The 23,592-nt window shown below is 43.7% G+C and overlaps 1 protein-coding gene across 1 annotated transcript; it reads left to right on the forward strand.

Annotated features, from left to right (window-relative positions):
• Positions 1-2,529: 2,529 nt before the first annotated feature.
• Positions 2,530-23,592, forward strand: LOC149436325 (adrenodoxin-like). The gene is made up of 4 exons (XM_089661725.1): positions 2,530-2,772; positions 16,790-16,917; positions 18,783-18,912; positions 22,925-23,592. Exons 1-4 carry the CDS (start codon positions 2,585-2,587, stop codon positions 23,040-23,042), a joined length of 564 nt encoding a protein of 187 aa, XP_089517851.1. The 5' UTR covers positions 2,530-2,584; the 3' UTR covers positions 23,043-23,592.

Genomic DNA, 23,592 nt, shown 5'->3' on the forward strand with positions numbered 1-23,592 from the left:
TGTCAGGTCTTCTTGGCCTGCTGAAAACCTGGGACAGAATGTGATGTAAATTGCCTAAGCACAAGAACCAATTTACTAGGCTACAATATATGGCTAAATGTTTGTGGACACCTGACTTTCACAACTACTTAAATGGTCAAATGCTTGTACATTACCCCCTCCCCATAGCAATGATTGAGTTCAGGTGTTTCCAGTGAAGGATACTGTTAATATAACTGTAAATTTAGACAATTGTGCCCTTCCATTCTTGTCATATCAGTTTGGTGAAGGTCCTTTTCTGTTCCACCATGACTGTGACCGTGTACAAAGCAAGTTCCATAAAGACATGGTTTTATGGGTTTGCAGAGGGAGAATTTGTGGTTTCTGCACAGAGCCCTGACCTCAATTCTAATGAACACCTTTGGGATGAATTGGGAAGCTGATTGTGAGCCAGGTCTTTTCATCCAACATCAGCACCTAACCTCAACCCTACTGAACACCTTTGGGATCAGGTCTTCTCATCCAACATCAGTACCTGACCTCAGCCCTACTAAACACCTTTGGGATCCGGTCTTCTCACATCAGTACCTGACCTCAGACCTCCTAAACACCTTTGAGATCAGGTCTTCTCATTCATCATCAGTAGCTGATTTCAACCCTACTGAACACCTTTGGGATCCGGTCTTCTCATCCAACATCAGTAGCTGACATCAACACCCACTCAAAGGACACAGTCAGGCATGCAGCATTGTCAGAATTCCTCCACTGTCTCTAAAGAACAGTCTAGGGCAGCAATGGGCAAACTACGGCCCGGCGGACCTTTTAATCCGGCCCGCGGAGCTAGGCTCCCGCTAGGCTCCTCTCACAGTCCGCCCTGAAGACCGGTGTAGCATGAAAATCTGTCTCCTATGAGGATCTGTCCCCCTCGACGTATCTGCGCATGTCCCGGAGATCGCCGATCGGCTGCTAATGCCTGAAACTGGCACATGCGCAGATACGTCGAGGGGGACAGATCCTCATAGGAGACAGATTTTCATGCTACACCGGAACGACGCGGGAACACGGCGAGAGGAACGCGCGGAGCAAAGGTAAGTGAATTGACACAGGGGGGACTTGGGGACTTAATATGGGGGATGAATTAATATGGGGAATGAATTACTATATGGGGGATGAATTACTATATGGGGGATGAATTACTATGGGGGATGAATTACTATATGGGGGATGAATTACTATTTGGGGGATGAATTACTACGGGGGATGAATTACTATATGGGGGATGAATTACTATATGGGGGATGAATTACTATATGGGGGATGAATTACTATATGGGGGGTGAATTACTATATGGGGATGAATTACTATGGGGGATGAATTACTATATGGGGGATTTATTGCTATGCTTACTATGGGGGAATATTACTATACTTACTATGGATGACACATACACATCATTCATCTACTCTTGGTCCGGCCCCCGAGTCCAATATATGAACCCATTGCGGCCCTCAAGTCAAAAAGTTTTCCCACCCCTGGTCTAGGGGGTTCTTTTGGGGGTTTTAATGGGAACAATGAACTGAGATAATGGAGGGGAGCATGGGATACTCAAAGACTGTACACTGAACAAACTTGAGGACACTTTCAGAAAGCTATGCGCAGGAAATGTCCCACAGGATCTCTAGGTTGAATGGTGACCTGTACCCCTTCCTGAGGTTAACAAAGCTACACAGTCACTATTCTTAAGCACTGTTGAATAGCCAAAGGATCATCGGTTGCCTCTTGCCGATATCCACCAGGATTTTCCTAGTTAGGGAGGCTCACACCATTACAGTAAGACAGCTGGACTCCCTTTCCCACCAACTATCTCCTGGCTGTCTTCTCCTGGCCCACTTAATCCCTAGACTCAAGCTTGCGAATAGTCCCCCCCCCCCCCCCCCCCGGTGTAGCCTCAGACCTCTTCTGCACAGCGGTCTCCTCCAGCAGGATTGGCCCCAGGAACAGTGCGCCCTGCTTCTCAGGCCTTACACTATTCATGGGCTCTCTCGCCACCTACTGGGCACACTTCCCCAGGGATTGGCTGGAGTCCCATAAATACTCGGGCTACTCACTCTGTTCTTCCTCTCATTATGGTTCTAGAATCCTCTAGATGATGGGGGAGGTAATAGAATAGCAGCCTGTGAAACAGTGAGCAGCCCTAAATAGTCAACCCCTGCTCCTCTTTGGATTCAAACCCCGCTGGAGAGGCAAGTATTAAGAGTCTTCTTTTGTAGGCTGCTTTTGTTTTGGTTGTTTTTCTTTTATTTGAGTAACAGAGTGGCTTTAAAGTAATTTTTTTTTATTGGAAAACTCTCCTCAAAATAATATGAATGGACTGGGCAGAAAAAAACAGCCAGCAAGCTACGCCAAACGAAAGTCTAATTAGTTGCAGCTTACACATAAGACGTGCAGTTACAACCAAAGTTTAAAAGTCAGGCTCTGGCTGTCTTCTCATGGTGATTTGCATAGATATTGGTGATCGTGGGCGGTTGCAGTGGGAAGGCTCTGTTGTCATAGGACTTGCTCTGCTTATATCTCGGATTCCATGTAGTATCAGACACAAAGCTAATGTGTAGTTTGGCCTTCTGCTATCTGAACATGACTTGCCACACTCCGAAACTTGTAAGGATGCTTCTCGGTGGTCTTCACGTCAACGTGTGTCCTAGGAATTATTCCACCATGCGCAAATTGTCTACTAACTCCATCAGAAGCTTCTCATCCTCTGCCAGATGTCACGACAGCAAATCCAGCTCGGGGTAAGAGGAATTATTTTATATCCAATGAGGATTTTAAAGTATTTTTATACCAATGAATAGATGGATCTGAAATGCTCTTAGGGCAGGCATCAGCAAACTTTTCCAAAGCTAGCGTTTGCTCATACAAGTGGCTGGGAGGGGGCAGTAAAAAAATAGGTGGTTGAGCTGTGGGTTTACCACTCCTCAATCGCTCTCCTTTAAGCTGCAACAGGGGCCAGATAAGGTTGTACACATACATGTAGACACAATATGTTCCATGTTGCGTTCGGCGGGTGGAATTATCACAAACATGACCCATTCAAGTGAACGGGGCCATGCCAAAACTGCCCTGCATTGTGGCTTTTCATGGTTAAAGCAGAAGGGGGCTTTGCAGGGGCACTGTGGGGGATGGAGGGTGCTGTAGGACCTTGGAGGCACTCTGGGACACTGTTGGAGGTTGGGGCCACCATGGGGTCTGTAGGCTCTGCAGCAGGCCAGGGAGCACTGTGGAGCACAGCAGGCAAGTATGGGAGGCTGGGGGCACTACAGGAGATGGGAGGCACTGTGGGAGGCTAAGAGATTTGCAGGTGGCTGCAGACATGGGAAGAGAGAAGCCATGGCCCATCAGCAGGACAATGTCCGGTGGCAGGGGCGGACTGACAACTCATGGGGCCCCCAGGCAATAGGGGATCATGGGGATCCTGGGGCCCCTGTGTCCTTGCCCAAACTCAAAAAAGCCTATGAAAAAGGTACCAGGGGCATCTCATGGGGACCCCTACTGACCCCAGGCCCTCGGGCAGTGCCTGAGTTTCCAAATGGTCAGTCCGCCCCTGCCCAGTGATTGAGAACATCGCTGGATCTCCAGCCTCCTAGGTATGCTTCCTTTGCAAAATGTGGCTATACAGGTGCTGGACAGGGGAAAATAGGGAAAAGGAAGGGAGTGAAGTTCCTCTTTAAGGAATGCCGTGCGGGGAAAGGACTGTTGTATTTGCCTTTCCTGTTTCACGTTCAAAACACACTGCCTTTGCAATCTGCTACGGGTTCCAATACAGCACCCCAAAAGCAGATGCCAAACCCAGTGTATTTGCGGGCACCAGACTGCATGGTACTGCAGCAGCGTGTGATTTGGTGAATGGGCTACAAAATCACCATTCAGGGGAACGCTCAATGTTCCTGTGCGATTCTGGTGTGAACTGTCCCCAAAATGACAGCTGTCTGAGTCTTCTTAGCTGCGTAGAGAGTTCTTCTCTGTCCACCAATAAAAGCAATAGACCGCTGTGTTCTTTCACTCTGCTGTGTCAGGCAGCTATGATAATCTCTCCCTTCCAAGGTTTCGGGTTTTTTTCAAAGCTCAGAAATCATATCGTCGTTATCTGGAAATTACTTTCTAGAAAGTAAAAATACTCTGCTTGTCCTAATATTTGTAAATGAAAAGTAACCTTAAAGCAGAACTCCGGTCCTCCCTTCAGGCTCCTCTCCCATATTAAAAATGGCTTATTCTATTTTCACTGCACACTGTGAGCTTCTCACTATGTGCATTGTAAGCTGCAGCAAGTTAACCCTTCCCTACTCTTTTCAAAGCTGATATCCACCAGTAAGTTTAGGTCCAGATCTTTGTGTGATAGGAACATGAACAAAATTGTGTAGTTTCCTAACACATATAGAAACGCGTTGCCTTTCAGCTGATGCCCCATGTACCTGCAAAAGCACACGTTTTCCCGTGCCAAACCAGCATGGTGAGATTCAGTGTGGCAGGCTTTTAGAAAAAAGTCAGGGACTTCTTTTCTGTGTTGAAGTGAATAAGTTGACCCACGCCAATGCGCGGGAACATGCCCATGCTTGGTGGTACCTTTAGGTGTGAGCCAAACCTTAAAATGTATGTCCAGTCAAGACTTTTTTTAACAAGAAAAACTTAAAGGGGTATTAAACCCAAAACAAAAAAATATATATATTTTACAGCTTATCAATCATTAGATGTGGTGGCTGCTTTAGAGGGTATCACCTTCAGATGAAGTCCCCCCTCTGGGACACAACATGTAAGGGCGGGCAGCACTTTGCTCACATGATCGCAGTGGAGTGTGGATCCTGGTACCTGGACTTTGGTGGCCAGGAGGTCATGTGATCACTATGCGATGACATGATCACAGCATCAGCATCACAGTGAGCTGTGATTGACCCACAGCTATCACATGGTACCTGGGCCAGTCACAGCACACTTTACCATGTGGTTATCTGTAGCCAATCACAGATCATTAGTAATCATAGCTATCATGAATTAACCCTTTCATGACAGTTGAAACCATTGCTGTTACAGTGATCATCATTGTAACAGCAATCACAGTGTGTAAAAAGAAAAAAAAAAAATCTCTGATCACCTTCCCAGAGTAGTACAGTGTAACTATGGTGGCACTGAACTACTATGATGAAAGTATGTAAAAAAAATAAATAAAAAAAACAAAACAAAAAAACATTAAAAAAGAAAATAAAATGTAAAAAATTTTAATTAAAAAAATGTATTAATTTTTATAACGACAGGCTGTCACCAGTCAGTGTCCCTGATCACTGCCACACCAGTTATATGATGACACAGTATTGCACTGGTGACAGTATGTAATAAAAAATTGTTTAATTTCTTAATTTTCAAAAAACGTCATATATATATATCTACAGTTGTGACCAAAATTATTCAACCCCCACTGAAATTGAGTGTTTTGGCCAGTTTGACATTGCTTTTGATCATTCAGTCATCTTGCTTACATTTACATTAAAGAGGCACTTGTAGGTCAGACAAATATAACATAACAGTTATAATGAAATAACCACAAATGTCTTTTCTGTGCTCACAGCATTATCAGTTTTATTCAACCCCCAAGTGACATTCAATCTTAGTACTTAGTACAGCATCCTTTTACAGTTATAACAGCTTTTAAACGTGAAGCATAGCTTGACACAAGTGTCTTGCAGCGATCTACGGGTATCTTCGCCCATTCTTCATGGGCAAAGGCCTCCAGTTCAGTCACATTCTTAGGCTTGCGCACTGCAACTGCTTTCTTTAAGTCCCACCAGAGGTTCTCAATCGGATTTAAGTCTGGTGACTGCGATGGCCACTCCAAAATGTTCCAGCCTTTCCTCTGCAACCATGCTCTAGTGGACTTGGAGGTATGCTTGGGATCATTGTCCTGTTGAAAGGTCCAACGTCTCCCAAGCCTCAGGTGTGTGACGGACTGCATCACGTTTCCATCCAATATCTCCTGGTACTGAAGAGAATTCATGGTACCTTGCACACGCTGAAGCTTCCCTGTACCTGCAGAAGCAAAACAGCCCCAAAGCATGATTGACCCTCCACCATGCTTCACAGTAGGCAAGGTGTTCTTTTCATCATAGGCCTTGTTCTTCCTCCTCCAAACATAGCGTTGATCCATGGGCCCAAACAGTTCTAATTTTGTTTCATCAGTCCACAGAACACTATCCCACAACTTTTGTGGTTTGTCCACATGGCTTTTGGCATACTGCAGTCGACTCTTCTTATTCTTTGGAGACAGCAAGGGGGTACGCCTGGGAGTTCTGGCACGGAGGCCTTCATTACGCAGTGTGCGTCTTATTGTCTGGGCTGAAACTTCTGTACCCACATCTGACAAATCTTTTCTCAGTTCCTCAGCAGTCACACGGGGACTTCTCTCCACTCTACGCTTCAGGTAGCGCACAGCAGTCGAAGTCAGCATCTTCTTTCTGCCACGACCAGGTAGCGTTTCAACAGTGCCCTTTGCCTTGAATTTGCGAATGATGCTTCCTAAGGTGTCTCTTGGTATGTTTAACATCTTTGCAATCTTCTTATAGCCATTGCCCTTCCTGTGAAGAGAAATCACCTCTTCTCTTGTCTTCCTGGACCATTCTCTTGCCTTCACCATGTTTGTAACCACACCAGTAAATGTCTAGAAGGAGCTGAGTATCACAGTCATTTTAAAGCTGCCTAATTGGTGCTTATTATGCTTGATTGCTGCTCGGTGACATCCACAGGTGTTTTCAATACCTGATGGAAAGCACCTGTATGAACCTCTGTTCTTCAGAGTGGTAGTCTTTAAGGGGTTGAATAATTGTGGCAATGAAGAAACCACATAAGAACCATTTACTACTGTATTACATAAACAATTGATGTCATTTTAGTTGCATTTGGGTAGTTACAACGTCCTTGTAGGATTTGATTCTGAATACAATTCCAAATGTACACTATAGTCCCTAAACCCCTTTACAGCATTGGGGGTTGAATAATTTTGGTCACAACTGTATATCTATAGATATAGATATATACATATATATATATATCTATATATATCATAACTTGTAGACACTATAACTTTTAGAAGAATTCATTTTGGCCTAAATGTATGAACAAATTTGATTTTATTGGATATGTTTTATAAAAGAAAGTAGAAAATTTATTTTTTTGTTTATTTAGCAAAAAAAAAACCCCATCAAATACCACAAAAAGAAATCTCTTTTTATGTGAAAATAAATTATATAAATGTAATTTGCATGCAGTGATGCATGGCAGCGCAGTTGCCAGTTGAAGTGCTAAATAGCAAAAATAGTCATGCAGGGGGTAAAACCTTCCAAAGCTGAGGTGCTTAATACTGGTTTAAAGTTGGTCAAAAAAAAAAAAATAAATGTCTATGAATCTATTGCCTCTACTCCACAAATATTTGTTCTTGTCTTGTAAGAGGTTAAAGTTCGCTGGCAGAATTTAGTTTCGGGTCCAGGGTTGTATTTCTCTCTTTAAATGCGTATACATTGCAGAGTCGTAGTAAAGTGAAAAAAGATTCTCAGCAGTTTTATCAGCAAATCTTCTGCAGATTAGAGAATCTTGTGTTATAACATACCAAGGTCACTAGAGGAACATTTCTAGGTTGATGTCCAAGGCCACTTCAGCAGACAGATCATTGGCTATTAACCTTCAAAAACTTCCTTACAGTGTGTAAGGGTACAATAACTGAAAACCATTTGATATAAGTTTGGTTTTATATATATATATATATATATATATATATATATATATATATATATATATATACAGTTGTGTCCAAAATTATTCAACCCCCACTGAAATTGAGTGTTTTGGCCAGTTTGACATTGCTTTTGATCATTCAGTCATCTTGCTTACATTTACATTAAAGAGGCACTTGTAGGTCAGACAAATATAACATAACAGTTATAATGAAATAACCACAAATGTCTTTTCTGTGCTCACAGCATTATCAGTTTTATTCAACCCCCAAGTGACATTCAATCTTAGTACTTAGTACAGCATCCTTTTACAGTTATAACAGCTTTTAAACGTGAAGCATAGCTTGACACAAGTGTCTTGCAGCGATCTACGGGTATCTTCGCCCATTCTTCATGGGCAAAGGCCTCCAGTTCAGTCACATTCTTAGGCTTGCGCACTGCAACTGCTTTCTTTAAGTCCCACCAGAGGTTCTCAATCGGATTTAAGTCTGGTGACTGCGATGGCCACTCCAAAATGTTCCAGCCTTTCCTCTGCAACCATGCTCTAGTGGACTTGGAGGTATGCTTGGGATCATTGTCCTGTTGAAAGGTCCAACGTCTCCCAAGCCTCAGGTGTGTGACGGACTGCATCACGTTTCCATCCAATATCTCCTGGTACTGAAGAGAATTCATGGTACCTTGCACACGCTGAAGCTTCCCTGTACCTGCAGAAGCAAAACAGCCCCAAAGCATGATTGACCCTCCACCATGCTTCACAGTAGGCAAGGTGTTCTTTTCATCATAGGCCTTGTTCTTCCTCCTCCAAACATAGCGTTGATCCATGGGCCCAAACAGTTCTAATTTTGTTTCATCAGTCCACAGAACACTATCCCACAACTTTTGTGGTTTGTCCACATGGCTTTTGGCATACTGCAGTCGACTCTTCTTATTCTTTGGAGACAGCAAGGGGGTACGCCTGGGAGTTCTGGCACGGAGGCCTTCATTACGCAGTGTGCGTCTTATTGTCTGGGCTGAAACTTCTGTACCCACATCTGACAAATCTTTTCTCAGTTCCTCAGCAGTCACACGGGGACTTCTCTCCACTCTACGCTTCAGGTAGCGCACAGCAGTCGAAGTCAGCATCTTCTTTCTGCCACGACCAGGTAGCGTTTCAACAGTGCCCTTTGCCTTGAATTTGCGAATGATGCTTCCTAAGGTGTCTCTTGGTATGTTTAACATCTTTGCAATCTTCTTATAGCCATTGCCCTTCCTGTGAAGAGAAATCACCTCTTCTCTTGTCTTCCTGGACCATTCTCTTGCCTTCACCATGTTTGTAACCACACCAGTAAATGTCTAGAAGGAGCTGAGTATCACAGTCATTTTAAAGCTGCCTAATTGGTGCTTATTATGCTTGATTGCTGCTCGGTGACATCCACAGGTGTTTTCAATACCTGATGGAAAGCACCTGTATGAACCTCTGTTCTTCAGAGTGGTAGTCTTTAAGGGGTTGAATAATTGTGGCAATGAAGAAACCACATAAGAACCATTTACTACTGTATTACATAAACAATTGATGTCATTTTAGTTGCATTTGGGTAGTTACAACGTCCTTGTAGGATTTGATTCTGAATACAATTCCAAATGTACACTATAGTCCCTAAACCCCTTTACAGCATTGGGGGTTGAATAATTTTGGACACAACTGTATACTGTGCAAATGTTTTAGGCATGTGTGAAAAAAATGCTGTAAACGAACAAAAGAAAACTCAAATCAAATCAATATTTGGTGTGACCACCCTTTTACCTTCCTCTAGGTAGACTTGCACACAGTTTTTGGAGGAATTTGGCAGGTAGGTTGTTCCAAACATCTTAGAGAACTAACCACAGATCTGTGGATGTAGGTTGCCTCAAATCCTACTTTTTTGTCATGTAATTCCAGAAAGACTCCATAATGTTGAGATCAGGGCTCTGCAGGGGCCAAACTATCACTTCCAGGCAGGGGCGGACTGACAATTTAGGCACTCGGGCACTGCCCGAGAGCCCGGGGTCAGTAGGGGGCCCCATGAAATGCCCCTGGTACCTTTCATAGGCTTTTTTGGGTGTGGTTTGAGTGTGGGCAAGGACACAGGGGCTCCATGATTTCCTATTGCCCAGGGGCCCCATGAGTTGTCAGTCCGCCCTTGCTTCCAGGCAATGCCATGACAAGGTCATCCAGCGCCCAGGGCAAAGATGTCAAACTGCTAAATTCACTACTTCTGTCATCCTTGTAACAGAAGGAAAGCACCTCTATCCCTACAGTAAACCATTGCACCCAGTGCAGCCATCTGTCCTGCCCACCCCTTGTCCCGGTCCTGCTTGCAGGACTTCTTGTTCTTCTTTACACTGAAGATAGTTCTTAATGACATTGGCTGTATGTTTGGGGATGTTGTCCTGCTGCAGAATAAATTTGGGGCCAATCACAAGCCTCCCTGATGGTATGGCATGTTGGAGAAGTATCTGCCTGTATTTCTCAGCATTGAGGACACCATTGATCCTGACCAAATCTCCAACTCCATTTGCAGAAATGTAGCTCCAAACTTGCAAGGAACATCCATCATGCTTCATTGTTGTCTGCAGACACTCGTTGTACTGTTCTCCAACCCTTCACGAACAAACTGCCTTCTGCTGCAGCCAAACATTTCACATTTTAACTCATCAGTCCAGAACATCTGCTGCCATGTTTTTGCACCCCAGTTCCTGCTTTTACAGTTTGCTCAGCACTTTACAATATAACATGAGACAATACAGCAACAATACAGTTCACTACAAGAGGGAAAGGAGGGCCCAGAGAGTATGATTAGGGTGATATTTGGAGACAAGATTGTTGATGTAATTTGGGGCAGAGTTATAAATGGCTTTATACGTTATTGTTAGTGTTTTGAATTTTATCCGTTGGGCAATGGGAAGCCAGTGGAGGGATTGGCAGAGAGGGGTGGCAGATACAGAACTGTTAGGTGGATAAGTCTGGCAGCAGCATTCATGACAGACTGAAGAGGGGATAGCCTGCGATTCGGTAGGCCAATGAGGAGGGAGTTACAAAAGTCAAGGCAAGATATAACAAGGGAGTGAATAAGTTGCTTAGTGGTTTCCGAGGTTAGGAACGGTCGTATCTTGGAGATGTTGCAGAGGTGAACTCTACAAGATTTGGACAGGGATTGGATTTGGGGGTGAAAGGACAGATGGGAGTCTAGGATTACACCTAGTACCCTGGCATGAGGGGAGGGAATGAAGATTGTGTTATTGATCTTGATGGAGAAGTCAGGGGAGGGGGCACGGGCTGGGGTGAATATAAAGAGCTCAGTTTTGGAAAGATTGAGTTTTAGGAAGTGGAGTGACATCCATGCTGATATGTCGCTTAGTAGGTTAGTAATATGAGAGGAGACTGAAAGAGTGAGGTGTAGAAAGATAGATTTGTGTGTCATCAGCATAGAGATGGTACTTAAAGCCATGGGAGGAGGTGTAGATGGAGAAGAGAAGGGGTCCAAGGACAGAACCTTGAGAGACCCCTACAGAAAGAGGGAGTGAAGAGGAGGAGGCAGCATTATAGGTAACGCTGAAGGAGCTCTGCGATAGGTAGGAGGAGAACCAGGAGAGAGCAGAGTCTCTGAGGCCAAGAGAGTGGAGTTTTTTTTGAGGAGGAGGGGATGGTCAACCATATCAAAAGCCGCAGAGAGGTCAAGTAGTAAGAGTATGGAGTAGTGGCCATTGGTTTCAGCTGTTAGTAGATCATTAGTGAGTTTTAGTAGGGCAGTTTCAGTGGAGTGTAGTGAGCAAAAGCCAGACTGTAAAGGGTCAAGAAGGTTGTTGTCGGTGAGGTGGGAGCTCAGGCGATTGTAGTCTAAGCGTTCTAGGAGTTTAGAGGTAAATGGCAGCAGGGAGATGGGTCTTAAGTTGTTCATGTTGGTGGGGTCCAGGGAGGGCTTTTTAAGGAGTGATGTGCGCATGCTTTAAAGGGGAGGGGAAGGCACCAGTAGAGAGGGAAAGATTAAAGATGTGAGTGAGGGAGCATAGGATGGAAGAAGAGGGTGACCGTAGTAGTTGTGAGGGGACAGGATCCAGGGCGCAGGTAGTGAGACGGGCTTCTGAGAAAACCTTAGTGACCTCTTAGGTAGTAGCAAGGTCAAAAGAGGAAAGTGTTGAGGGAGGTTTAGTATAAGGTATGCTAAGTGGGATGGATGTCTGTGCAGTGGTAATGCCCCTACGAATTGCGTCAATCTTGTTTTTGAAATGATTTACAATTTCGTGAGCAGTGAATGCGGTACTGGGTGGAGGTGGAGAAAGTAGAGAGTTAAAAGTAGAGAAGAGACGACGAGGACTGGATGACAAGGTATTAATAAGTGACAAAGTAGGCTTGTTTGGCAGCATGAAGGGTATGTTAAGAAAGCAGATTTATATAGGGTGAATTCTTGCTGGGATTTGGTTTTACGCCACAATCGCTCCAGCGTATGATTATGTCATTTAAGATTTCTGGTGTCGTCAGTCTGCCAAGTTTGTAATGGTCGGGGCCTGATGCTTCGTATTGTTAGAGGAGTAAATGAGTCTAATGTGGATGAAAGCAAACTGTTGTAGACAGCAGTGGCCAGGTCAGGGCAGGACAGGGGAGAGATTCTAACATAGAGTTGGTCTGTTGCAGAGTGGAAAGGAGCAGGGTTCAAGTTGTGAAGATTTCTGCGGGTAATTGTTTGCTGCTTGGAGGAATAGGTGTTTGAAGACGAGGAGACTGTGAAGGTGATGAGATTGCGATCAGAGAGAGGAAAGAGGGGGTTTGTGAGGTTGTAGGGAGTGCAAAGATGGGAGAAAACAAGGTCTAATGTATTCCCATCAGAGTGAGTGGAGAACTGTATACATTGTGCTAATGCAAAAGATGAGGTTAGGTTGAAGAGTTGGGATGTAGCCGGGTTGTTGACATTAATAGGGATGTTAAAATCTCTGAGAATGATAGTGGGTAGTTCAGAGGAGAGAAAGTAGGGTAGCCAGGCGGAGAAATCATCAAGAAAGCGGGACACGGGTCCAGGAGGCTTTCCTGCATTGTTGAGATGCTTAGCCTTGTTTCCACATTGAAGGTATGCCTTTTTGACCACAATTCTTCCATGAAGACCCCTTCTGGCCAGACTTCTCAGACAGTAGATGGGTGTACCTGGGCTCACTGGTTTCTGTCAGTTCTGTGCTGATAGCACTGCTGGACATCTTCTGATGTGGAAGGGATTTAAGCATGTGTCATTCACCTGCTGCATTAGGTTTCCTTGGCCAACCACTGAGTCTATGGTCCTCAACATTGCCCACTTCTTTGTGCTTCAAAAGAGCTTGAAAAACACATCTAATAACCCCACTCTGCTTTAAAATCTTTGCCTGGGAGAGACCTTGCATCAGCAGTATAACTACCTTGTGTCTTGTTGCTGTGCTCGCTCTTGCCATGGTGTATAACCTGTGACATGAAACCATCTCTTTTGGCTGTTCCTCACCCAGTTTTTAGCCTCCTGCACAGCAGTTTCTGTTTCAGTAAATGACTGTTTCAATCAACATATGAAATTGATGATCATTAGCACCTACTGGGTATAATTGCTAATCATACGCCTGACTCTGATCCTACAAAATCCCTGACTTTGTGCAAGTGTACAAAATGTGTAAGTGTATGAATTGATGCTGGTTTGAAGCCAAAGGGTAGTCACACCAAATCAATTTGATTTAGATTTTTTTTTTTGCTCACTTTGTAGTTTGTAAATTGATAAAAAATAAACCATAAATATATATTTATATTTTTAAATCATTTTTAATTTAAAGCATTTCTTCACACCTGCCTAAAACTTTTGCACAGTAATGTATATCTATAGTGATTAGTATATTTAGTGATCAGCATATATTTATAGTTCTCATTATATATCTATAATGATCAGTATATTTATTAAGTGTTCTTGCATGGCAAGACCACTTATTGTTATCTCACATATACTGTATATTCTTATTATAGCCAAATTTACCACCCTAACTCCTCCCACAGTTTTTACACTACATAGACAGTAATATACCGAAACGTGCGGATTGTTCCCGATTGGTGTGCTATTACTTTGTGGAACGTTTCCCCGAATGGTTCACAAAATATCTGCGTTTTTGTGGTGAAATTGGTCCCATAGGAATGAATGGCGGAATGTTCAAAACTAGAGTGGGAGCTGACAAAAGCTAGAGTGTGAGCTGAAAGATCAGGACATGATTTCTAAACTGCCATCACTCCCTCATTTTCAAGCCCACCTACACAAATCTTATATAAAAAAGGTTCAGCTATCCCTGCTGCCACTGAAAAGGTCCACGGCTAAGCCATAGTCCTGATAGTTTTTAGACTACATAGACAAGTAATATACTGAAACGTGCGGATTGTTCCCGATTGGTGTGCAATTACTTTGTGGAACGTTTTGCCAAATGGTTCATGAAATATCACCATTTTTGTAGAGAAATTGGTCCCATAGGAATGAATGGCGGAATGTTCAAAACTAGAGTGAGAGCTGACAAAAGCTAGAGTGTGAGCTGAAAAATCAGGACGTGATTTCTAAACTGCCATCACTCCCTCATTTTCAAGCCCACCTACACAAATCATATATAAAAACGTTCAGCTATCCCTGCTGCCACTAAAAATGTCAACGGCTAAGCCATAGTCCTGATAGTTTTCACAATATGACCATTTGTTTGCAACTCACACCGCCTATTAAGATTCATTGAAACTCCACTCTAGCCACCTCAAATTTGAAGGGCAATTTCTAAACTGTGACTGTGCCTTCATTTTTAGTATTTCAGAGACATTCTATGCATCAAAATGTAGGTCTGGGTCTTGTGATTCTCACAATATAAAGCTCTTTGGTGTAGGATTTATAATTTTTAAACTACAACCGTTTGAAGATGGCAACCGCCAGTAAATTGAGCAAGTTGGAGCAGTTTGTTTTTAACCGCTCTTCTCTGCCCTTGCTGTAGAGTGAGTTGCCATAGGAACCCAGGTGTGTGAGCAGGCAGCAGAGTGACAAGCCACTCCACCCAGTTACTCCACCCACTCCAGTTGTAGACTACTGGTGGAGGCAAGAACACTTCACACAATTTCCCCAGAAATTGTAGCTTTTCTAGTCTCACATATATATTCTTATTATAGCAAAATTTACCACCCTAACTCCTCCCACAGTTTTTACACTATATAGACAAGTAATATACCGAAACATGCGGATTGTTCCCGATTGGTTTGCTATTACTTTGTGGAACGTTTCGCCAAATGGTTCACAAAATATCACCGTTTTTGTAGAGAAATTGGTCCCATAGGAATGAATGGCGGAATGTTCAAAACTAGAGTGGGAGCTGACAAAAGCTAGAGTGTGAGATGAAAAATCAGGACATAATTGCTAAACTGCCATCACTCCCTCATTTTCAAGCCCACCTACACAAATCTTGTATCAAAACGTTCAGCTATCCCTGCTGCCACTAAATATGTCCACGGCTAAGCCATAGTCCTGATAGTTTTCACAATATGACCATTTGTTTGCAACTCAAGCCGCCCATTGACATTCATTGAAACTCCACTCTAGACACCTGAAATTTGAAGGGCAATATCTAAACTGTGACTGTGCCTTCATTTTTAATATTTCAGAGACATACTATGCATCAAAATGTAGGTCTGGGTCTTGTGATATAATATAAAGCTCTTCGGTGTAGGATTTATAATTTTTAAACTACAACCGTTTGAAGATGGCAACCACCAGTGAAGTGAGCAAGTTGGAGCAGTTTGTTTTTAACCGCTCTTCTCTGCCCCTGCTGAGTGAGTTGCCATAGGAACCCAGGTGTGTGAGCAGGCAGCAGAGTGACAAAAGCTACTCCGCCCACTCCAGTTGTAGACTACTGGTGGAGGCAAGAACACTTCACACAATTTCCCCAGAAATTGTAGATTTTCTAGTTATTATTATTATACAGGATTTATATAGCGCCAACAGTTTTCTCAGCGCTTTACAATATAACGGGAGACAATACCGTTCAATACAAGAGGGATAGGAGGACCTTACAATCTAGGAAGGAGGGGCTAGTGGTACAAAAGGTAGTAACTGTGTGGAACGGACTGGTTGGAAGAGTAGAAGATTCCATTACTAGCTGAGGGCAGGATAGGCTTCCCTGAAGAGATAGGTTTTCAGAGATCGCCTAAAAGTGAGCAGAGTAATCGATAGTCTGATAAATTGGGGTAGAGCGTTTCAGAGGATGGGGGAAGCTCTGGAGAAGTCCTGGAGATGAGCATGGGAGGAGGAGACCAGGGAGCTAGAGAGTAGGAGGTCTTGCGAGGAGTGGAGAGTACGGTTTTGGTGGAATTTGGAGACAAGATTGGTGATGTAATTTGGGGCAGAGTTCTAAATGGCTTTATATGTTATTGTTAATGTTTTGAATTTTATCCGTTGGGCAATGGGAAGCCAGTGGAGGAATTGGCAGAGAGGGGTGGCAGATACAGAACTGTTAGTAAGGTGGATGAGTCTGGCAGCAGCATTCATGATAGACTGAAGAGGGGATATTCTGGGATGAGGTAGGCCAATGAGGAGGGAGTTACAATAATCAAGGCAAGAGATATAACAAGGGAGTGAATAAGTTGCTTAGTGGTTTCCGAGGTTAGGAACAGGCGTATCTTGGAGATATTGCAGAGGTGAAGTCTACAAGATTTGGACAGTGTTTGGATTTGCGACTGAAAGGACAGATGGGAGTCTAGGATTATATCTAGTACCCTGGCATGAGGGGAGGGACTGATGATTGTGTTCTTGATCTTGATGGGGAAGTTAGGGGAGGGGGCACGGGGTGGGGGGAATACTAAGAGCTCAGTTTTGGAAAGATTGAGTTTGAGGAAGTGAAGTGACATCCATGCCGATATGTCACTTAGTGATCAGCATTTATTTATAGTTCTCAGAATATATCTATAATGATCAGTATATCTATGGTTGTTTGTGTTTATTTTCATGAAATTATGTTCAATGATTGGCTAGTCTGGTACTGTGTTCTATGATTTGTCATGTAGATCCACAGATGAGAATTTAACAGTGAATTTCATAAATCGCAATGGAGAAACTCTGACAGCAACAGTGAAGGAAGGGGAGAGTCTATTAGAAGTGGTTATCCGCCACCATCTGAACATTGATGGATTTGGTAAGACACTGAAATATTCCTGAGATGTATGTAGAGGCCTCTAGTGCATGGAATGGTTAGACTCCTTGTCATGTTTTTATAGTTGTCTATGTCAACGCTGTAAAATTTGCCTTCCCTATTGTTTCTGACAACTATTGTCTCTGAGAATGTGAAGGGAAATCTAACATTTTTAGAGCTGATTCAGTGGCAGTTCAATGACAGTTCCAAATGCTGCTGAACTTTTGGTGGGTTGTACATATCACATTAGAAACTTAACCCTATTGAAGTCAACGGTGTCAGGTTTTGAGTGGGCTGTGTATGTTGCACTCCTGCCACTAAATGACAGCTTCCAGGTTGAGGCATTACTGCTGGGAATCCTTGTCAAGGCCATTGACCTAATTTGGTCAAGGATCTTATCTGAAATTCCCAACAGTAAGTTTAAATGACCAAACCAGGAAATTTGCCATTTACCACACCACACTTGAATCCGATCCCAATTCAGTAGTGTCAGAATTTGGACGGGGTGTCGCACTCCTGCTGCTAAATGACAGATTCCAGGCTACAGAAAATACTGTTGGGAATCCCAGGTGAAATCATTGCCTTAATGTGGTTAATGACCTTCTGACAGTGAATTTAAACTACCAAAGCCGGGAATTTGCCATTTATCACCGAGAGGGCGACAAGTACAGATCGATGGGCAACGAGTCATCATGATAGATTTCACTTGAATACTGGGATGGATTTACTACTAGGGACATTATTAAATGTTATTAGATTTTTAATTAGGTGTTTTCATTTCCTTTTAACTATTTCTTGGGATCGGGATGGAGATACTAATATACCATTGTACTCATTCTCCTGGAAGGGAGTGAATATCACATTCCGTCTATTATAAAGGGGACTTCCAGATTCCATCATGAGGCCCTCATTTTACAACTTTCTCCACTCTTTTTTGGGACACTTGGAGGTGGGAAAGGGGCCCTTGTCCCTCAACATCGGGACAATGGTGCTTTGCAAATGGGATGAGCCTTTGTGAACATGGAGATACCATTCACTTTAGAATGAGTAATCAAGACACGTGGGCAACAATTGGGCAATCACAATATGTGGGCAACAATTGGGCAATTACAATATGTGGGCAACAATTGGGCAATTACAATATGCGGGCAACAATTAGGCAATTACAATATGTTGTTAACAAATGGACCTTTACAATATGCGGGCAAAAGTCGGGCAGTTATAATAAGTGGGCAACAATTGGGCAATTACAATATGTGGGCAACAGTTGGGCAATTATAATATGTGGGCAACAGTTGGGCAATTACAATAAGTGGTCAAAAAATGGGCCATTACAATAAGCGGGCAACAGTTGGGCCATTGCAATATGTGGGCGACAACCGAGCAATTACAATACGTAGTCAACAAATGAGCCATTACAATCTGTGGGCAACATTTGGGCAATTACAATATGTGGGCAACAAATGGGCAATTACATTATGTGGGTAACAAATGGGCAGTCATTACAATACTCCTCTTTAGTAAGTGCCTGCGTTTAGGGCATTGAGTCAGTGCACATGCGCTACTTTACGCTAATGGCGATGCATAGTTGTGTCTTCATCCATCTATGCCTATGTGCAGCTATAAGGAGCTGCATTAAATAGTGCAATAGGGAATTATTAAAAATGTATCAGGCAACCTGCGGCCCAACAGCTGTGGTGGAACAAATAGTTGGTTTGCAGCAAAAGGCCTACAGGACATGGTGGCCCTTGTAGCTCCACTACAACTAAGAAGTCACAGGTTGTCCATCTAGAATATGAGATGTCTTATTTTATTGTATTTAATTACCTATGTAATAAATAGTGCTAATTCCCTGTCCATTCTGTAAGGTGCCTGTGAAGGGACTCTCGCCTGTTCGACTTGTCACTTAATATTCGACCAGAAGCATTTTGACCAGTTGGGTGCCATATCAGATGAGGAGATGGACATGCTGGATTTGGCCTTTGGACTGACAAACAGGTAACCATCTGCACCACTTGCACTATTTTCCTTTTCAGAGCATTCAGTGGAGGTAAGACAATCCACTGTGCAGATGTGTGCCTAGCTTATTTCACACCTTGGTGGGTCATGTATTAACCCCCCCCAACTCTATTATTTTCAGTTGTAATCATGCAATTAAGAAAATAATAGCCAGAAAAAAAACACTCAATATTGTAGTGTCCCTTTACTTTGGTGACCATTAAAGTCCCAGATTGTATTTGTGGTCAGTACAGCAGGGCCCCTTACATCGATGGTCAGTGGAGAAGGATCCCCCTATAGTGGTGATCAGTTAAGAAGGGTCCACTTACATTGCTGGTCAGTGGAAACGTCCCCTCTTACATTAGTGGTCAGTGGTGAAGTGCCTCCTTCATAGGAGATAAGTGGAGAAGGGCCCCTTTACATTGTGGGTCAGTCATTAAAGTGCCAGAATACATTTGTGGTCAGTTTGCCCCTTTACATTGGTGATCAATGAAGGGTCCTTGTGAAGGAACGCCTGTCATTGGGCATTGCACCTAAGACTAGACGAGACTAGCTTAGATGCCAAACTGGAACTCTTTATTGAACAAGAACACATGTTTTTATATATTGCTGAAATAGGGAAGTGCCCCCACATGAACAATAAAACAGATATTACACATTGGGATAAACATCCTGCACTCATTAGGTGAGCAGATTAACGTTAAACAGTACAGCCAACAGCTGATCTAATTAACAGTAAGCTAACAGGCCCGGCAACAAACCCACCGCTGAATACACAAAGTACATTACACATGCTGTCTTTCAGGTGTTTGCTTTTACTTGTATAATCTGTCCATCATAAGACAAAACTCATACAATATTCCAACAATCTGAAAAGTGGAATTAGTTTATCTTCATAGATTTCTTGTGGGAGATAGTTGATACAAATTTCTGTCCCAAATAGAGGAGTTTCTCCAACCCAGTCCACATGAGGGCCACCATATTTCCTCTGACCATTAATTTATACAAGATTAAAATCACATCTTTCCATCCACCCCAGAAAGGAACATTTATTGTCTTTATGCAGAGAATAAATCTAAGCTTCGCTCTCAGTGTTCATCACGTTGTTGTCCATCATTAGAGAATGATCTGCTCTCTCCATGAGCCTTAATCAGTTGGTAGAAGGCTAGCCCCTAGTCCCCTCCAAAAGCCCCTGTACCGGTTGGGTCTGTCACAGTCCTCTTTATTGGTGGTCAGTGAAGAAGGATCCCTCGTGGTGGTCAGGACAGAAGTGCCCCCTAAGTTTATGGTCAGTGGAGAAGAATCCCCTTATACTGGTGGTCATTGGTGAAGGGCCTCTGTTACATTGGTGTTCAATAAAATAGTCCCCCCTTACAAGGGGGGGGGGGGGGTCAGTGCTAAAGTGACTTCTTCCTTGGTGGTCATTGGAAAAAGGCCCTCTTATATTGGTGGTCAGTATTGAAGTGCCTCTTTCATTGGTGGTTAGCTGAGAAGATCCCTCTTGCTTTGGTGGTACATGACCCCTTGTATTGGTGATCAGTGAGGAAGGATCCCCTACATTGGTAGTCAGTAGAGAAGTATACCATCACATCGGTGGTCAATGAAGAAGGATCCCTCTTACACTGGTGGTAAGTGCAAAAGTGCTCTCTTACATTTGTGCTCAGTGTAGAAGGGTCCCCCTACATTTCTGGTCAGTGGAGAAGAATCCCCCTATACTGGTGGTTATTGGCGAAGGGCCCACTTACATTGGTGGTCAATAGAAAAGTCCCTCTTTACATGGGGGTGGGGGCAGTCAGTGGAAAATTGCCTTCTTCATAGATGGACAGTGGAGAAGTGCCCTCTTACTTTGGTGGTCAGTGGAGATGTGACCCCTTATATTGGTAGTCAGTGGAGAAGAATCCCTATATTGGTGTAAGAAGGGATCCTCCTTACATTGGTGGTCAGTAGAGAAGTGCCTCCTTACAATAATGGTCAGATGAGAACAGGACCATAGATATTTTTTTTCCTGGGGGAGGGAGGTGTCAGCTCTCTCAAACTACAAGAGTGACACAAGATGGTGCCACTTGCACCTGCTCAATAAGGTTGGCTTGGGGGTGTTTTCTGAAAGCAATGGGCCTGTGTGCAAGGTCATAAATCTTTTGCCACAGAAAAAGAAAGTGCGGCACACAAAAATATTGGGTGTGGTTCTGATTGTACTGAATATTGGTCATGGCTTAAAGGGACATAAAGTTCAGGGGTCAGTAGTAAGTGATGCAGAGAACAGATTTTGCCTAACAGTGGGAGGAGCTTAAAGGGAGACAGATAAAAAGAATCTGTGCCTAGTTGCTGTAAACTTTACACACATACTGTATACCACAGACCTTAAACCCACAAAACACTCCTACTTACTATGTCACAAGTGATAATCTCAGGGATACATATAAACCTCAGAATAAAGCATCATTTTTTTTTTAAATTAAACCTGTCCATCCCATATGATTTTCTGCACGCAGACACACAAGTGGTCACTTTGTCTATCTGAGCCGACCTTAAAGAAGAACTTCATTAAAACCAGCAACTGCGAGGACAATGAACACTTTAGTCAGGACTTTGTAACATACAACATAATGTATAGAATGCAGGGGCCAAAATTAGTAACATACAAAACAACATATAGAGTGCAGAAGTCAGGACGGGCCCACCTGTTCACATCAGATTCCTCTCTTACATTATGAATCCACATCAAAGTCTCAGAGTCACCCCCTTAGTCAGGATCCCCAGAGTTACTCCTTCTTTACATCAGGGTCCCTAGATTCTCACTCCTTACATCGGAGTGCCCAGAGCCCCCTCTTCTTTCATTTGGGTCCCCAGAGTCACCCCCCCTCATATAAGGATCCCCAGAGTCACCCGCCTTACATCAGAGTCCCCAGAGTGCTGCTTCCTTAGATTGGGGTCCCTAGAGATACCCCCCTACATCAGGATTTTCAGAGCCCCCTTCCTTACATCATGATCCCTAGAGCCACCCCCACTTTACATTAGGGTCCCCAGATCTCCTCCTCCTCACATCAGGGCCCACAGAGAGCCCCCCCTTACATCAGGGTCCCCAGAGCCCTCTTCCTTACATCAGGGTCCCCAAAGACACCCCCATTACATCAGGGTCCTCAGAGCCCTCTTCCTTTAATCAGAATCCCCAGAGTCACCCTCACTTACCTCAGGGTTCCCAGAGACCCACTCTTTCCATAAAGGTCCCCAGAGACACCCCTTTACTTTGGGGTCCCCAGAGCCATGTTCCTTACATCAGGTTCCCCAGAGCCCCCTCCTTAAATCAGGGTCCCCAGTGACACTCCCTTTTCCTCAGGGTCTCCAGAGCCCCCTTCCTTAGGATCCCCAGAGTCAACCACAGTTTACATCAAGTTCCCTGGAGCCCCCCTCCTTACATCAGGGTCCCAAGAGCTCCTCCTCCTTACATCAGGGTCCTCAAAGCCCCCCTCCTTACATCAGGATCCCCAGAGCCCCCCCTCCTTACATCAGGGTCCACAGAGTTTCCTCCCCAATATTAAATCAAGGACTCCATAAGTTCCTTACCACTCTTGCTAGGACACTGGGTGGTCCTAGCAACCAACTACTAGAACTGACAGCAGTGGGTGGGAGGTGGCATTGTAGCGGCTACTGTAGTAAATGTAATGTATCCTGTGATATGCAGGTGCTACAATACCTATGCAGCTCCCTGGTGCTGTCCCTGTGTCCTGTTGACAAGCAGCGCAGCAGCACATGGCACTTGGACAGGATACTCTGGGAAGGGGGGACTCAAACCCCCTTGACCCCCCTTATCTACGCCCCTGGATGAGAAGAGAATGCTCCTTACTTTTGTGGTCAGTGGGAAGAATGCCCCTTACGTTGGTGGTCAGTGGGAAGACTGCTCTTTACACTGGTGGTCAGTGGGAAGAATGCCCCTTATGTTGGTGGTCAAATGTATTAAAAAACATATTATTCCCCCCACATTAATTCTGTGTTGTGTGCTGTAACTTTACAGGTCTCGTCTTGGCTGCCAGATCTGTATGACAAAGGCCCTTGATGGGCTGACGGTGCGTGTGCCTAGAGATGTGGCTGATGCAAGAGGAGAGACGGTGGGGCAGCAGAGCAAACAATGACCTGTTATACTATAGTGAATGCAGTGATATTTTATAAAACAAACCACAAATGTGGACATATTTTAAATACAGAAGACAAGCGGAATATCTCACGTTACACAGAGACATTTCATCCAGTCAGAACAAATACTTTGATGGGATAGAAGGACTCAAATGGAGTATCCTCAGTGATCTGCAATGGGCATAAACCTAATTACATAATTTTTCTTTTCTTTTTTTCTTTTTTTTGGAGGGGGGGGTTATTTTGCAGTAGTTTTCCTGGATTTATTATAATGTGTTAAATATAATGCATGGCAACTTTGAATGTTTTACTGTTATGTTACCTTTAGTTCTTAAAGTGGCCCTAGCACACTTTTCAATGTAAAATGCGGCATCTTAAGTAATTTGTAAGTATACCTTTCCAGGTGTTTAATGCAGTTCATTGAGACCGCAGTATCCCTCTTAACAATGATTTCATTGGTTTTCTGTCCCAGAAGGACAGCACCATATTTGTTCAGGTGTCTTCCAGGGTAATTCCTGGACTGAAATATATAAACTAAATAGCTATTTA

Source organism: Staurois parvus, unplaced genomic scaffold (assembly GCF_062004578.1).
Source record: "Staurois parvus isolate SC_StPar_1 unplaced genomic scaffold, SC_StPar_1.0 ptg001377l, whole genome shotgun sequence".
Lineage (NCBI taxonomy): Eukaryota > Metazoa > Chordata > Amphibia > Anura > Ranidae > Staurois > Staurois parvus.

Coding starts and splice junctions, on each gene's coding strand:
- LOC149436325 (XM_089661725.1), top strand. CDS start 2,585: ATGTGTAGTTTGGCCTTCTGCTATCTGAACATGACTTGCCACACTCCG. Junction 2,773..16,789: donor GACAGCAAATCCAGCTCGGG/GTAAGAGGAATT, acceptor TTTGTCATGTAG/ATCCACAGATGAGAATTTAA. Junction 16,918..18,782: donor TCTGAACATTGATGGATTTG/GTAAGACACTGA, acceptor CCATTCTGTAAG/GTGCCTGTGAAGGGACTCTC.